The sequence below is a fragment of the Macaca nemestrina genome, chromosome 7 (assembly GCF_043159975.1).
Source record: "Macaca nemestrina isolate mMacNem1 chromosome 7, mMacNem.hap1, whole genome shotgun sequence".
Classification (NCBI taxonomy): domain Eukaryota; kingdom Metazoa; phylum Chordata; class Mammalia; order Primates; family Cercopithecidae; genus Macaca; species Macaca nemestrina.
Genome location: NC_092131.1, coordinates 146423287 through 146440890, shown reverse-complemented (window position 1 = coordinate 146440890; position 17604 = coordinate 146423287). Strand labels below are relative to the sequence as shown.

At 41.9% G+C, this 17604-nt stretch overlaps 1 protein-coding gene across 2 annotated transcripts in view; it reads right to left on the bottom strand.

Moving 5' to 3' along the window:
- Positions 1 to 17119, bottom strand: part of LOC105489865 (protogenin) — a 123910-nt gene extending 106791 nt beyond the window's left edge. The window contains exons 1-2 of one of the 2 annotated variants that reach the window (XM_011755065.3): positions 16825 to 17119; positions 14376 to 14678 (exon numbers count right to left, since the gene is read on the bottom strand). In XM_011755065.3, coding sequence (XP_011753367.2) covers positions 14376 to 14678; positions 16825 to 16918 — 397 coding nt within the window. In that variant the 5' untranslated portion in view covers positions 16919 to 17119. The remainder of the gene's footprint in view (positions 1 to 14375; positions 14679 to 16824) is intronic. The other variant, XM_011755072.3, reaches the window with a different exon arrangement.
- Positions 17120 to 17604: the final 485 nt, after the last annotated feature.

Here is a 17604-nt window from a genome sequence, read left to right as displayed (position 1 = left end):
GGTTTCACCATGTGGGCCAGGCTATCTTGAACTCCTGACCTCAGGTAATCCACTTGCCTCAGCCTCCCAAAGTGCTGGGATTACAAGTGTGAGCTACTGTGCCCAGCCAAGAGACTAACTTTAGATCCAAAGACGCAAATAGATTGAATGGAAAAAGGTATTCCATGCAAATGGTAACCAAGAGAGCTGGGAAGCCTGTACTAACATCAGAAAAAAACAGACTTTAAGCAAAAACTGTCATTAGAGAAAGAGGAGGATGTTACATACTAATAAAAGAATCAATTCACCAAAAAACATAATATATACATTATATTCACCAAACAGCAGAGTCCCGAAATACATGAAGCAAACACTGACACTGATTGAAGGGAGAAATAGTTTTACAATAAAAACTGAAGACCTCAACACAACCACACTCAAAAAATGGATAGAACATCTACACAAAAGATCAACAGTGAAATAACAGATCTAACAGACATATAAGCAATAACTAGATGTAGTAGACATATAAAAGCATTCCCACCTAACAACAGAATACACATTGTCCTCTAGTGCACATAAAACGTTCTCCAGAATAGAACGTATGTTGGGCCACAAAACAAGTCTCGATACATTTTAAAAGATTAAAATCAGCCGGGCACGTTGGCTCACGCCTGTAATCCCAGCACTTTGGGAGGCCAAGGCGGGTGGATCACGAAGTCAGGAGTTCGAGACCAGCGTGGCCAACATGGTGAAACCACATCTCTACTAAAAACATAAAAAATTAGCTGGGTGTGGTGGCAATGCCTGTAATCCCAGCTACTCCAGAAGCCGAGGCAGGACAATCACCCAAACCTGGGAGGTGGAGGTTACAGTGAGCCGAGGTTGCACCATGCACCCCAGCCCGGGTAACAACTATAACAAGAGCAAATCTTCATCGTCTCCAAAAAAAAAAAAAAGATTAAAATCATAAAAAGTATTTTCTCCAAACACAATGGAATAAAACTAAAACCAGAAGTAAAACTGGAAAACTCACACATATATGAAAATTAAACAACATACTCTTTACGAATGTATGGAGGAAGAAAATGCAAACAAAATTAGGAAATACTTTGAAACAAATGAAAATGAAAATATACAGGAGGCTGAGGCAGGAGGATTGCTTCAGCCTGGGCAGGCAGAGGTTGCAGTGAGCCAAGATCACGCCACTGCACTCCAGCCCAGGCAACAACAGAGTAAGAGCCCGTCTCAAAAAAAAAAGAAGAAAAAGAAAAACTGTAACACATCAAAACTTACAGGATGCAGTGGAAGTAGTGCTCAGAGGGAAACTGGTGGCTATAAACATATTTTAAAATATATTTTTAAAAATATTTTATATTTTATAAAAAGAATAATCTCAAATCAATAATCTAATTTTACACCTTGAAGAACCAGAAAAAGAAGTGAAAACTAAACCCAAAGCTAGCAGACGGAAGGAAATAATTAAGATTAGAGTGGAGATAAATGAAACAAAAAAAAGAAATAATAGAATCAGGAAAACGAAAAATTTGTTCATCTTTGAATAGATGAACAAAACTGAAAAAACTTTAGCTAGACTGACCAAGAAAAAAAAGAGAGATGATATAAATAACTAAACTCAGACATGAAATTTTTACTACTGATTTTAAAAAATAAAAAAGATAATAAAATACTATGAACTGACAAATCAGATAGCCTAGATGAAATGGACAAATTCCAAGGAAAACACAAATTACCTAAACCGACTGAAGAAGAAACATAAAATTACAACAGGCTTATAACAAGTGAAGAGATTAAATCAGAAATCTCCCAACAAAAGGCCGGACGCGGTAGCTCATGCCTATAATACCAGCACTTTGGGAGGCTGAGGTGGGAGGACTGCCTGAGGTGAGGAATTCGAGACCAGCCTAGCTAACACGGAGAAACCCCATCTCTACTGAAAACACAAAAATTAGCAGGGCGTGGTGGCATACACCTGTAGTCCCAACTACTCGGGAGGCTGAGGCAGGAGAATCACTTGAACCCAGCAGGCAGAGGTTGCAGTGAGCCGAGATCACGCCACTGCACTCCAGCCTTGGCGACAGAGCGAGACTCCAACTCAAAAAACAAAACAAAACAAAACAAAACAAAACAAAACAAAACACCCCAACAATGAAAAATCCAGAACCAGGTGACTTCACAAGTGAATTCCACAAAATTTATTTATTTATTTATTTATTTATTTATTTAGAAACAGAGTCTCTGTCACCCAGGCTGGAGTGAAGTGGCGCGATCTTGGCTCACTATAACTTCCACCTCCCAGGTTCAAGCGATCCTCGTGTCTCAGCCTCCTGAGTAGCTGGGACTATAGGTGTATCCCACCATGCCCAGCTAATTTTCTGTATTTTTAGTAGAGGCGGGGTCTCACCATGTTGCCCAGGCTGGTCTCAAACTTCTGAGCTCAGGCAATCTGCCCACTTCGGCCTCCCAAAGTGCTAGAATTACAGGCATGACCCACTGTGCTTGGCCTCCACAAAAAATTTAAATAAGAATTTAAACCAATTCTTTTCAAACTTTTCCAAAACAATAAGGTATTTTTTATAGGTAATATTATATAGGGAATATTTCCTAACATATTCGATGACACCTACTCCACTGTGAAAGCCAGACAGATATCGTAAGAGAAAATTGTCTTCTATGAATATGGATGCAAAATCTCAGCAAACTGCTAGCAAACCAAGTCCAAAAATATATTAAAAGAATTATACTGACCAAATAGGATTTATCTCACTTTTATCCTGGGAATGTAAAAGTTGTTCAACATAAGAAAATTAATCAAATAACTGATAAAACAAAGAAAAAAGACAATTAGCACAGTTGATATAAAAAAGGCATTTGAAAAAATCCAATACACTTCATAATATAAACACTTAGAAAACTAGGAATAGAAGGAAAATTTTTCAACATGATAAAGGGCATTTATTTAAAAAGCCTCACAATATCATACTCAAAGGTGAAAGACTGAAAGCTTTTCTCCCCGATCAAGAAAATGACAATGATTTCTGTTTTCACCATTACAATTTAACATTGTACTAAAAATTCTAGTCAGAGCAATTAGTCTAAAAGAAACAAAAGGCATCCAAATTGGAGAGAGAGAAGTACAGCTGTATCACTTATAGATTATATGATCCTATTTATAGAAAATCGCAAAGAATCCACATGAAAGCTACTAGAGCTAATAAATGAATTCAGATGAGTTTTAGAGTATAAGATGCACACGCATAAAGCAGTTGTGTTTATATACACAACAGCAATAAAGTAACTGAAAAGGAAATTAAACAATTCCATTAACAATAGTATCTAAAAGAATAAGATGCCCAGATACAAATTTCAGCATAAAGGTAAGAGACTATACACTGAAAACTACGAAAAGTATCAAGAAGGTGAGAAAGCAAATGTTCACTACAGATGAAAACAATTCAAGTGTCCAACAGATGAACAGATAAACAAAACATGGTTTGTCCACACAATATAATCTCATTTGGCCACAAAAAGGAATGAAGTACTGATAAATGACACGACGTGGATAAACCCTGAAAACATGCTAACTGAAGGAAGACAATCACAAAGACCACTTTCATATGATTTCACTGATAAGACACACCGCATATAGGCACATCCACTGAGACAGGAAATAAATTCGTGGCTGCCAGAGGAAGGGTGAAATGGGGAGTAATCGCTATCGAACACAGCCTTCTTTTTGGGGGGATGAAAATGTTCTGGAATTAGATAGTGGTGAGACAGATGCACAAAACCCACTGAACGGTGTACTTTATAAGGGTGTTCCAGGTGCACTGGCACACGTCTATAATTCCAGCTACTCAGGAGACTGAGGCGGGAGGACTGGAGTTCCAGACCAGCCTGGGCATAGCAGCATTCTGCAAAATAATAATAATAATAATAAGAAGAAGAAGAATAAACTTAACCATCTATTTAAAACTCAGTCTTTTGACTATAAAAGAGTCTCACTCCATTGGTGGTTCTTCAAAGCCATGTTGAAAATCACTGCTTTAGATCAAACTTCCATTTGGACAGATGTATCAACAAATGCCAAGCCCCTAAAAGGACTGGAGCTCAACTTCCATGCACGGAGGATATACACAAGAAAAGAAGTTCCATGAAGGGTTACAGGACAGCTGAAAATAGAAACGCATTAGCAATTTATTTTAAAAATCACCTATTTACTATATCAACAACGAGACACCTTATTCAAGTATAGCAGTTATGTGTGAGCTGCACAAAAATGAAAGTCACTTTTTAAATTAAGAAATTAAGGAACGTCTTTAACTTGGGCGTTAATTGTTACTTTTTTTTTTTTTTTTTTTTTTTTTTTGGAGATGGGGTTTCTCTCTGTTGCCCAGGCTGGAATGCAGTGGCATGATCTCAGCTCACTGCAGCCTCTGCCTCCCGGGTTCAAGATATTCTCCTTCCTCAGCCTCCTGATCAGCTGGCATCACAGGTACTTGCCACCACGCCCAGCTAATTCTTGTATTTTTAGTAGAGACAGGGTTTCACCACGTTGGCCAGGCTGGTCTTGAACTGCTGACCACAAGTGATTCTCCCACCTCAGCCTCCCAAAGTGCTGGGATTACAGGCATGTGCCACTGCACCCAGCCGTTACCATTCTTTTTTATATTCTGGATTTGATTATATATATTTGAATATAGAAAGATACATTTCCACACAAGTCACAGGAAAAAGCTTTATTTAAGCATTGCAAAGTCGTACTATAATTTAAAAAAACCCGAGCTCTGGTGCTAGATAGTAGTTGTGCCCTTGAGAAAGGCACTTACCTCCTCCCTGGTTCCTATTCCTTATTTGCAAAATAAAAGTTTCTAAGACTACAGAAGTTGTGATCTTTACTTAAGGAAGAGGAAGGCATAATGATACTGCAAGTGAAAGTAGGCAAGGATTTTCTATTGACTACAGGGTAAGTTTTAAGGAATCTTAAGTTTCTCTCCTCAAAATATTCACTGCCAGTATCTTAACAAGTCTAAATATTTGGAGATCAGTGGAAAATAATGATGTACTTTCTTTGTCTCTCTTTTATTTCATTATTTGTACAATTTCATCCCCTTCTGAAGACTAACAGGGAAAAACTTCCAATTGTTAGCTTCTTTAGTTCTAGTACATTAAGCTGGTTACATCTCTTCCTGTTATAAGTCCACATTGGGGGTCAATATTTTAATCTGAGTTACTTTAAATCCAATCAGCAGACTCCAGGGGACTCGAGTTAGTTCAATCTGAAAGCTGAGGTAGAAGAAGAAATTACACCTTATAGGCCGGGCGCGGTGGCTCAAGCCTGTAATCCCAGCACTTTGGGAGGCCGAGGCGGGCGGATCACAAGGTCAGGAGATCGAGACCACAGTGAAACCCCGTCTCTACTAAAAATACAAAAAAAAATTAGCCGGGCGCGGTGGCGGGAGCCTGTAGTCCCAGCTACTCAGGAGGCTGAGGCAGGAGAATGGCGGGAACCCGGGAGGCGGAGCTTGCAGTGAGCCGAGATCGCACCACTGCACTCCAGCCTGGGCAACAGCGTGAGACTCCGTCTCAAAAAAAAAAAAAAAAAAGAAATTACACCTTATTAATCTTAATAGCAATCGGTGGGGGTGGGGAACCAGAATAATCAATTGATATTAAAACACTAATATATTAGCAAAACTCTGTCAAGATAAAGTCAGAACTGTATTTTTTAAAATACTAAGTCAACGAACACCGGAATACATTATTAATTATTAGCAAAACCAGACATGTACAGTCTTGTATCACTTAACGACAGAGACACGTTCTGAGAAACACATCGTTAGGTGATTCTGTCATGCGAACATCATAGAGACACAAACCAGATGGTATAGCCTACTACCCACCTCAGCTGTATTGCTTCTAGGCTACAAACCTGGGCAGCATGTAACAGTACTGAAAAGGGCAGCAACTGTAACACAATGGGAAGAATTTGCATATCTAAACATATCTAAGCACAGAAAAAGCACTGTAAAAATATGGCATTATCATCTTATAGAACCACTGTCATAAGATGTGGTCCACTGTTTGACCAACATGTTGTTACTCTGCACACGACTATATTTGTTTGTTTTTGTTTTTTGAGACGGAGTCTTACTCTGACACCCAGGCTGGAGTGCAGTGACATGATCTCGGCTCACTGCCACCTCCACCTCCTGGGTTCAGTTCTCCTGCCTCAGCCTCCCGAGTAGCTGGAATTACAGGCGTGTGCCACCACGCCCAGCTAATTTTTGTATTTTTAGTAGAGATGACGTTTCACCATGTTGGCCAGGCTGGTCTTGATCTCCTGACCTCAAGTCATCTTCCTACCTCAGGCTTTCAGAGTGCTGGGATTACAGGTATGAGCAACTGTGCCTGGCCAGGGTAAACTTTTTTTTCCTTTTTTTTTTGAGACAAGAGTTTTGCTCTTGCTGCCTGGCTGGAGTGCAATGGCGCGATCTCAGCTTACCACAACCTCCGCCTCCTGGCTTCAAGCGATTCTCCCGCCTCAGTCTCCTGAGTAGCTAGGATTAAAGGCATGTGCCACCATGCCTGCCTAATTTTGTATTTTCAGTAGAGAGGGGGTTTCTCCATGTCAGTCAGGCTGGTCTCGAACTCCCAACCTCAGGTGATCCGCCCGCCTTGGCCTCTCAAAGTGCTGGGATTACAGGCGGGAGCCACTGTGCCTGACCATACTCTTAACAGCAGTTTTCAATGTATTATGTGTGTGAAAAACGGATTGGAAAAGCACTGTCACTCCAATTTAGGCAGTAGCCCAAACACATTTTAAAAAAATATATACAACACTTAAAAATAGTAAATGGTGGCTGGGCGCAGTGGCTCACGCCTGTAATCCCAGCACTTTGGGAGGCCAAGGCGTGCAGATCATGAGGTCAAGAGATCGAGACCATTCTGGTCACATGGTGAAACCCCGTCTGTACATAAAGTACAAAAATTAGCCGGGCATAGTGGCATGCGCCTGTAGTCCCAGCTACTTGGGAGGCTGAGGCAGGAGAATCACTTGAACCCAGGAGGCAGAGGTTACAGTGAGCTGAGATCATGCCACTGCACTCTAGCCTGGCGACAGAGCAAGACTGTCTCAAAAAAAAAAAAAGTAAATGGAGGCCAGGTGTGGTGGCTCACACCTGTAACCCCAGCACTTTGGGAGGCTGAGGCAGGCAGATCACCTGAGGCCAGGAGTTTGAGACCAGCCTGACCAACATGGAGAAACCCTGTCTCTACTAAAAATACAAAATTAGCTGGGCATGGTGGCGCATGCCTGTAATCCCTACTTGGGAGGCTGAGGCAGGAGAATCGCTTGAACTGCACAGGTGGAGGTTGTGGTTAGCCAAGATCACACCATTGCACTCCAGCCTAGGCAACAAGAGTGAAACTCTGTCTCAAAAAAAAAGAAATAATAATAGTAAACGGAGCCCAAGCACAACGGTTCATGCCTATAATCCTGGCACTTTGGGAAACCGAGGTGGGAGGAATGCTTAAGCCTAGGAGTTCAAGGTCAGACTGGGCAACATAGCAAGATCCTCCCTCTACAAAAAAAATTAAAAATTAGCCGTGCATGGTGGCACGTGCCTGAAACTCCAGCTACTCGGGAGACTGAAGTGGGAAAATCACTTGAGCCCAGGAGGTCCAGGCTGCAGGATGCCGTGATTGCACCACTGTACTCCAGCCTGGATGACAGAGCAAGACTCTGACTCAGTAACAACAACAACAACAAAATAGCAAATCGTTCTCCAAGGAATATATTTTGGACTGCTACCACTAAAACAAGTAGAATATCAAGGATAAGACAGAAACAGTTAAAGTAACAAATGGTCCAACATCACTGGAAAGTGTTCTACTACTTCTGGAAACATCAGGGGTTCTCAATCAGGAGTTACTTTGCCCCGCAGTAGACCTTTCTTGGTTGTCACAACTGGAAGAGAGTCTACTGGTATTGGGTGGGTAGAGGCCAGGGATGCCGCAAACAGTGCATACGACGCACAGGACAGCACCACAACAGAAAATTATCTGGCCCGAAATGTCAGTTGTGCCAAGACTGAGATACCTAACCCACACGCAGAAGTATCTTTTTTCTTTTTGGTAAATATTAGTAGAATGGAAGATAAGCCACTGAGTCAATCACATTCTGAGTAGTATTAAAAGACTACAAAAATTTAAAAGGATGACTTTGGAAGATTATTTCAAAAGAATATGATTTATTTAAAGTAGTCTGCATAAAATAGCAACATTAAAAGGACAAAAAAGCTGTCACACTGTTCTAGCTAAACTCCTAGGGATTTACTATTGCTTCAAGACGTGAGCTTTAAAAAGAAAATTTTCCTTCTGTAAGTTTTAAGGACTAAACCCAGTAAGTACACAAATTTGAAACCAGAGACCTGAACTATGATCACATTTTCGAACAGTTATTCATAATCTAGCCCCTATAAATGCTAAAGCTATCATATATATATACACATATATAAGATTATATATATTATGAACACGAAGAAAGGGCAAACCCTTTGGAAACTGAAAAAACAAACATTTTTTAATTCATGCCTTCTGCTCAGTCCATAAGATTTTGGTTTTTAAATGCTCATCAAAAGTAGTTCTCAGAACCAGAGGTTAAAAAAAAAAACACACACACACAAGGAATGTAAAAGTCAGGAAAGTATTTGTCAGATTACTGTCAGAGACCTTTGTGAGGATGACGCCTTTATCCTCTGCATACATACCCTTATAACAGTTCACTTGGCTTCAGAATTAGAGCTGGTGAAGATAATTTGGTACGTTTTTACCTTTTTTGTACATTGCAATTATCAATTGTTTACCGTGAGCTTGCTCTGCTCTGTGCAGCATACCACGTTAGGGCAACTGGAGATATTACTTACATGATTACGACAGCATCTTCCTTTTCCTTTCTTATTTACCAAGATTAAAATGATGATTTTAAAAAAGATTTAATGAAGAGTCTGGGCACTATGAACTCTCAAAAGTATTAAAATAGTCTTGACTGACAATGAAAACTTAATTTGGGAGAATTTTTATGATTTCTTTTAAAACATCTCAATAATCATAGCTGTTTTTTAAATCCAAGTAGGGTCCTCAACAAAATGCCTGACTTAACATTATTATTTTTCATATAAATGGTAATTATCAGTTTAAATGCTTTAAATGATCAATTCTAGTTGGGCAACCCTGTTCATGAGAGATAAAAATCATCTCTCAAAACTGTAGTCAACAATATCGTAGTTTTCAAAAAGGTAACCTCAAATGTATGTTATTTATTAATTAAAATACTCCCTTAGCCTAAAACCCTGCTTAAAAGATTTGTTGCTCGCTATTATTTTAAATTGCTCTGGACTTCATCAATAGACCCAGCTGTTAAATTTGGGAGCAATGACAACAAACCCCAGGGCAAACACCACTGAGAGTGAGATCCTTTCTTTAGAATAATCAGAGATAACTGACAAAAAGGAGCCATACCAAACACCCTTTCAAAATTCCATTAAGAATCTGGACATAAATAAAACAAAATAAAATAAGTACATTTTTATACATCTTAAAATTCCAATTCTACCCTTCATTGGACCATGCTTTGCTAAAAAATAAAAATCCACCAACTTCGAAACAGAGTTGAGATAATGTTACAGGTTTCTGAAAATGAGAAATGATCCTCACTAATCAAGTGCAAAGTGAGAAAAACTGGTTCCATTACCCAGAGATTATCAGGCACCTGATAGACTTTAAGTAGACAGACTGTAAGAACCAAGTGTCATTCTACCAAAGCCTGTAGAACTATACATGCCATTTCTACTTCCTTCACTTGACTTATGCAATATTAAGAGAGCCAATTTTAAGTTAAACATGTACTTCTGAACCACGCCTCCTCTTTTTAAAGGTGAATTTTTTTGGATCCCAGAAAACATCAGCTGCACCTTATCTACAGTGTTGGCAGATTGGTTTCTCTAAATACCTCAGTTCTGTTGGCTTGAGTTTTCCAAAATCAAATGAGTTTTACTCATGTTTTAGCATTCTTTAATTAGGCCAGGTAACTGCTCACAGCTTGACTTCAAGTGAATAGGCCCGCATGTAGGAAACTGAGTCCTTTCCAGTGCCTACGGCTCTCAATAAAACAGTGACAGTGTAGCAAAGTCCAGCCTATTTCGGATCCAGGATCATTAATAAAATCCAAAATCTAGCATACAGTCTTATAGTTAGTTCTTAGGGTTCCCTTTTCAATATATCACTTCCCCCTCTTTTTTTTTTTTTTTTAACATGACTCTTCAAATATTTTTAATATATTTTTAACTTCACATTTCAAAGACTTGGTTTTATAATTTATGCATTATTTTTTAATATGCAAGCCTCACCCAAAGAACAGTTTTTCATTAATCCCGCATAAACCCTCAAATTTCATCGTAATTTAAATTGATGAATGTTTTTATTAATAAAAAATCTACATCCTTGTAATGGAAACAACTATTACTACTTTAAAAAGTTATAGAAATGCACCCCCAAACAACCTTACCAATGGCAAAATCAACCTCAAAATTTTGGTTAAAAAATCATAAAGTTACAATAATTCCTATGCTCGTCCAGATACAAAGGGTCACATAAAAAGTTATTTTTTACCCAAGTGAATAGTCCTGGAAAATCAAAGAAATATAAGCTAGCTTTATGCTCTTTTTCCCTCTATCCTAAGACTTCAATTTCCACCTTTTATGGAAAGGAAATAAACAACTAGCTTCCTGTTCAATCACTAGCTTACAGCCAGTCTTTTACACATCACAGAACACAACCCGCCTCCTCCTTTACTTCTCTCAAATGTCTCTTATCTTAATTTAAACTTGTTGAAACACGAGACCATTTTTACCACACTAATGCTTTCCTATGAAATTTATCTTATTTCAACATTAAGAATACAAGAAAAGTCAAGATACCCATAGGTTATTTCTTATTCCTAAAATATTTAAATTTAGATAACAAAAACTTAGTACCCATGAAAGTGAAAACTCCATTTGCTAAAATTTAAAAACACTGAAATGTGTAGGAAATAGTTTAATCTTCTGTTCTTGCTATTGTACGCAACTAGAAAAAGAGTGTCCCGTGTCACTCCTCTTTCTATTCCAATTACATGAAAATGTAAGACAGCTAACATGGCTATTAATAAAAAGGATTATCTTTTTTTAAAGCTAAATATTACTTTAACCCTATACTTTCTTTTAAAAATGGGATGCCTTAGCAAAACTAAGTTAGATGAATTCTTTTGTGCTTGAATGAACAACAGGAAAGCAAAGCCTCCAGGCCTTTGGGGAGGAACCTTGTCCCTGCAGCCCTGCTCTGATGTGCTTCGGAGATAAGGCTCCATAGTGACACTTAAGGAAAGGCCTGTTCACATTTGAATTTCTGCATTCCTCAAGAACAATTCATGGCAATAACTAACTTTGCAGAAGAGCTACATGAAAGCTTTGGCCAATGAATGAGGGTCATCTGCTCTTTATCACAAGGGTAAACCTCATCCTGGCCAGTTTCTAACCTTTTAACCCTGTGAATTCCTAATTTACACATGAATAATGGAATTCTTGCCTAGAGTGCAACTTTCAGCTTCTAGTTCCTAAGCTTAGAGACCAAGACTTGATTGCCTGTGTGTTAAAAATCTAAAACTTGCACAGATTAAAGTTTTAGATTTCCAGGTGCTGTACTATTGTGCTTCTGCACAAAAATAATATGCTTACTGATAAAATCCTTGACTAAGAAAAACAACACACTTGTACCCTGCTGCTATCAATACCGAAAAGAGAACTAGCTTTAAAAACAAGGAGGAAAAGAAAACCGGAATGTCCACTTAATGCCTATTCTCTTCCTGTGTATGTATATATATATATTTACTCTGAACATAGGATAAAGGGATTTGAGCCTCCATCATCTAAACTTATTTCTTAGATATCAGAACTTTGTTAATTTAAAAGATACATAAAAAACTTCACAATTGCCTACAAAATGAATCACATGTAATTATTTATTAACAGTGATAATTTCTATAAAGATGCAAAAATCTAAAGATATTTAAAAAGCCAGTCCTGACATTTTGTTTGTTACACCTATTACACACCATTCAGATTTTATTTATGAAGTTAGAAAGCTCTGTGTTTTTCCAAGTGTTTCTGGAAGACCCAGAATTTTGTCAGGCTTCTCAGGAGGTCCTGGAAACAATGTGTGGTCATGATAAATGCTTCATCTTCTCATGGCCTATCTGGCCACCTCTACCACCTACTCCCTATCCCTGAGAGATAATATAAGTTACAGTTCCTGAAGATGAAAACACAAGATTCTACAAATCCCAAAAGGTGGGAAAATTACAACTCTATAGAACAAGTTTACATTGGACAAAAATTGAATGAACAGAATATAAGCATAAAAAGCACATTATCTTTAAAACAGTACTATACAGAAAAACTGTTACACCATGAAAAAAGTAATTATTGGCCAATGATTACAGGGGGAAGGAAGGAAGGAAGGAAGGAAGGAAGGAAGGAAGGAAGGAAGGAAGGAAGGGAGGGAGGGAGGGAGGGAGGGAGGGAGGGAGGGAGGGAGGGAGGCGGGCGGAGGGAGGGAGGGAGGCGGGCAGAGGGAGGGAAGGGACAGGAAGAAGAGGGGTGGGGAGGAAGGTAGGGAGGAAGGAAGGAAGGTAGGGAAGCAAGGAAGGTAGGGAAGCAAGGAGGGAGAATGGGAGGGAGAGGAGGGGAGGGAAGGGACAGGAAGAAGAGGGTTGGGGAGGAAGGTAGGGAGGAAGGAAGGAAGGTAGGGAAGCAAGGAGGGAGAATGGGAGGGAGAGGAGGGGAGGGAAGGAAGGGACAGGAGGAAGGACAGAGAAAGGAAGGGGGAAGGGAGGGGAGAGGGATAAAGGAAGGAAGTAGGAAGGGAGGAGGAGGCAGGGGAGAGAGAGGAAGGAAGAAATGAAAAATCAGAAATCCTCTCAGTTTATTCTATTCTTTGGCAGGGGTAGGAGTGTGGCTAGAACTGCAAACCTCTGATTTTCTGATGTATCGATATAGAAATATCTTTGCTTGCAATATATTTTCTACAATTAATCCTTATTACAGAATAAATCAGTAATATAAGGATGGAATAAATGGAACATGAATTGTTAACAGTAGTCACCTAGGAAATTCCTGCCAATAGCTTCCTAAATTTCAACTGTATAGAACTTGAAACAACTATTTCCTAAATATTACGGGTTTTTTTTTTTTTTTTTTCTTAAAGAGATGGAGTTTGTTTCCCAGGCTGGATTCAAACTCCAGGGCTCAAGGAGTCTTCAGCCTCCTCAACAGCTGGGATTACAGGCTAGCCACCAGCCCAGCTAAGATTATGTCTTTATCTCAAGAACGCCATCTACCTATTGCTCAACTTGTAAAAGATCAATTTGTAGGTACAGTGCAAAATCTATGTTTTGTGGATTAACAAAAGGTCAAACGCCTTAAAACTTTTTAAGATTCAATTTTGGTTTTCAAGATTTAGTCTACTAAACTTGAGAGCTGTGTTTCATCACCTGAAAAAGGTGTAAAGCCTCAGTAGGCTCAAGGAGTTCAGCACTTGTCCTAGGCCCATCTTTACACTCAACAGTTACAGGTCAGCCACCAAGCAATGGATCACTTGGACAAATGGTTGATCTGATGGGGTTGTTAATACAAAAGAAATCATTAGATAGCACACTTTATGACAATAGGGGAAAAGTGAGCAGATACGGGGTTTAAGTCCATTAGGCATAATATGGAAATGGCCTTAATCTCTTTCCCTCCCAGCAGGAAAAGACTAGGAATACTTCAAAGGCTTAAGAGTGACTGACCAATGCCCTTTGTACAATTAAAAGGCAACATGGGTGATCTAAAAGCAGTCAGAGAAATGGAAGGTTGTGCTATAAGGAAGATTTAGCACTCAAGAGCCATCTGCAAAGCAGAAAAATTTGCTTGTGATTGTTTTCATTAATTACTAATTTCCATAAGATTAAATTTTAGAACAACTTTTGTTGTTGGCCAAACTTCTACATCCAACTCTTCATACTGTGTGAAACGCTTAAAATTTTTATAAAGCCACCTCTACAGGTTTCATTTTACTTGGTGTTCTAAACCTAATTTGACTTCTGTTCTCAATTACTCATTTGAATTTCCATATGTATTTTCTTCAGATTTCTCTATACGCCTCAGTTAGCATCAACTATTACCTCCAGTAAAATTCTTAATGTATGCATGACCTGGGCGATTATTATATTAATAAAGCAAGAAATCATCAAAAGGTAGCAATGAAAAATGTCAACAACCAAAAACTTAAACACTTACTTGATAAGGCAAGATGAGCTTTTTGACTAAGAATGGCTCCATATTTGTTCATTGCCAAGCACTGATAAAATCCTTCATCGGACTGCTCTCCTCGCCTGCCTTCCACCTCACTGATGTATAAAGAGCCGTTAGAAAGAACCTCGATCCGTTTATTTTCAGACACTTTTGCTCCATTTTTCAACCATGTGACCTTAATAGGAACTTCTCCGTGAGCCTGGCAATCTAAAACGACTGGGTCCTTTCTTGTGACAGTTACATCCTGTGGTTCTTTTACAAAAGACAGTTCACTAAAGCACCACACTCCTGTAAGGAAAAAAGGAGAACGGCACATCCAGAATTACAGGCATAAAATGTTCCTTAACACACAACTGTAAAACACATATTCAGGGTATAAGGTGACAAAGTTTAACAAATTTTATTAGTTAGCTTACAAACACCTTAATGAACCAATCTAAATTTCAGCAAACTCTTTCAACAAGTCAGAGAAATTACTTTTTACATCTCCACTAAAAGCATAGGGAAAGTTTCAATAACTTCTATGCCTTGTATGAATTCTCTCAAGTTCCTTGCTAGAGTTTCAGAATCATCAGGAAAACTCATGAGCACAAGCTGTTTGCTTTTACAAGCTTGTCAAAAAGATCTTGAACAGAGTAAGTCGTAAAAGTCTAATTTTACAAGAAATCATTAGCAAAACTCCAACTCTGTGAACAAGCAAGTTTATTTCCTTGTTCCTTGAAGTGTTCTTGGAACCCTTGGCACCTACTCCTTTGGGAACTGCGTTTATCTTTTGTGACAAATTACAAGTTTGCGTTTTTCTATCTGCCCTTTTACAGCAGGGACTCTATCTCCTCTCCTTGAAAGAAATCCATTTACTTAATTTCTGCAGAGCAAGCGAGGTATTTAAAAGACAAACAATAGACTCTGAAAAGTTGGTAACTCTTGCTGCTTGTACTCAGTGGGTGATCGGATTAGGAAACTTTTATTTCACTTTTTTAGAACTACCAACTGTTGGAAAAAATGCGTGACTAATTGGTCCTTACTGTCTAATAGGGATAGGAGATTGCTTAATCAACCAATATACATTTTTATCAGAGCAGAGGAAAGGCTTTATCCTAAGTATATACACATCGCCCCTGGCCCCCGCCAGGATAAAGCATTCGATGATCAAATAATGCTCTGTCACCTCTTGCATTTAGTGCACAGGCGGTCTTAAAGTCTCGCGTATTGACTGGGGGCGAATGGAGTATGGGTGTTTGTGAGGGAAGCGTTGCTTTATCTTCCTCCTGATCGTTGTAGTTCCTTGATTACAAATCCCCAGAAATGATTTGTTTCTCCTCAAGGCAGGTCCTCAGAATCCTCACTCCTCAATGCTCCCTGCTTCCCGTAATGTATGCCCAGGGCGACGCGAGCCACCCTAACAGCTCAGCGCTGGGCGCGGACCACTCCGGAAGGCGCCCATTGTGTTTCTCAGCCACATCTGACTTTGATCCTCTTTTCAAGCCTAACAAACTAATCACTCCAGAAAAAGTCTGGCGTTTGTAACCTGCCAATAAATAAAATAACCCATTGTCCTGAACACCTCTCCTACCGTCACCCCATTCACTTTATGTTTTTATCTCTTCTAGCAAACCAAAACGGACTTAAGGTAGAAAAATGAGTTCATCCAAGTTTGTGCAAGGCGAACCTAGAATTTGGAAGAATCTTCAGATCCGTACACACTTCAGGCCCTGCCCCCAAATATCTAGCTGTAGGAAATAAATTCTATTTAGTTACCTTCCTTTCCAACTTCTGGGACCTTTCTCCCTGCCTCTCCGGGGCACAAATCGGTCACTTCACTTCCAACCCTGCCAATTCCACCCTCCCATCTCCTCCTGCCTCGACCCGGATCCGGCAAGCTGGTGCTGACTGGGGCTATGAGTTCACCTATTCCCTCTCGCAGCCCTAAAACGTGGGGGAACTCCCACTGCAGACACGGGAAGCCGCGCGGAACCGCGGCGCCCCCTGCACGGCGAGGCTGCCACTAAGGAAACAATATAAATAAAGCCACGTGCGGCCGCGGCGGCCCCGGCGGGCGGGCGGGCTACCCGGAGCCCGGCTGGTCGCGGAGGCGGGGACGCGGCCGGAGCCGGGACAATGGCGCGAGAAGGAAGAGACCAGAGTGGACAGCGGCCGCCAGAACTCGGCAGCCCCGGGCGCGCGGCAGGGAGGGGTGTGCGCCCGGAGAGGTTCCCGCAGCCCTGCCCGCGCAGCGCAGAGCCCGCGGGCAACTCATGTTTGCAGCCAGCGGCTCCGGACAGGCCGCAGGGCGAGAGCGGGGGCCGGCGGTCAGCGCCACCACGGAGGACCTCGCCGCGCGCTCCCCCCGCCCCATCGTTTCCTCTTTCCCCATCCCACTCGCGCCTGCTCCCGCCCCACAGCGGTAAGAGAAAGCAGAAGAAAGCGCGCCCACCTGGCACAGGACTGAGCAGCAGCAGGAGCAGAAGGGCGCGGAGCAGCATCCCCGGCGGCCGCAGCCGGGCGAGGGGTCGCAAAGGAGGCGCCATTCAGCGTAGCCGCGCGGGCATGCTCCCCCGCCGCCCCGAGCCGCTGTCCGCCTGCCGCCCCCGCCCCGGGCGCTCTCTGCTGGGCGGCTGGACGCACGTAGCCCGGCTCCCGGCTCTGGCTCCGGCACCGGCGTGGCGAGGTGTGGGGCGGATCTCTGCGGCAGCGAGGCCGGTGCTTGGACGGCCGCTCGCGAGAAGCTGGGGGCCTGAGAGTCCGGCTGGGGGCGGAGTGAGGCGGCGGCTGCAGAGGGCGGGGGTGGCGGAGTGGACAGCGCCGCGGCCGCCAGCCTGGGACTACTTTCTACATCTGGCCCCTGGTCTGGGACCGGGAGGTCGGCGCGGCCGGCGGAGGGAGACGCTGGAAGGGGGCCGGGGGCGGCGAGGTCGGAGCCCTGGGGGGAGGGGATGGGCCCAGCCGGACAATGCACCTGGGGGTCAAGCCCCGGCTGAGGGTCTCGGGCCCGCGTCCCCGCCCCCTCTGCCCCGCGCCACCGTCGGGGACAGAGCCACAAAGGCCGAGCCTCCCGGCCCAGCCAGCCTCCGGTGCCCCTCTCCCGCGGCTAGTTGAGGATTGGGGAAGGGGGAGGCGGCCGGGGAGGGCTGGTGTTGAGAGACAGGGAAAGGCCGGAGGCTTCTCCCCTGATGGCCCCCGCCCACCCCCTCCTTCCCTCACACGCAGAGGCCCT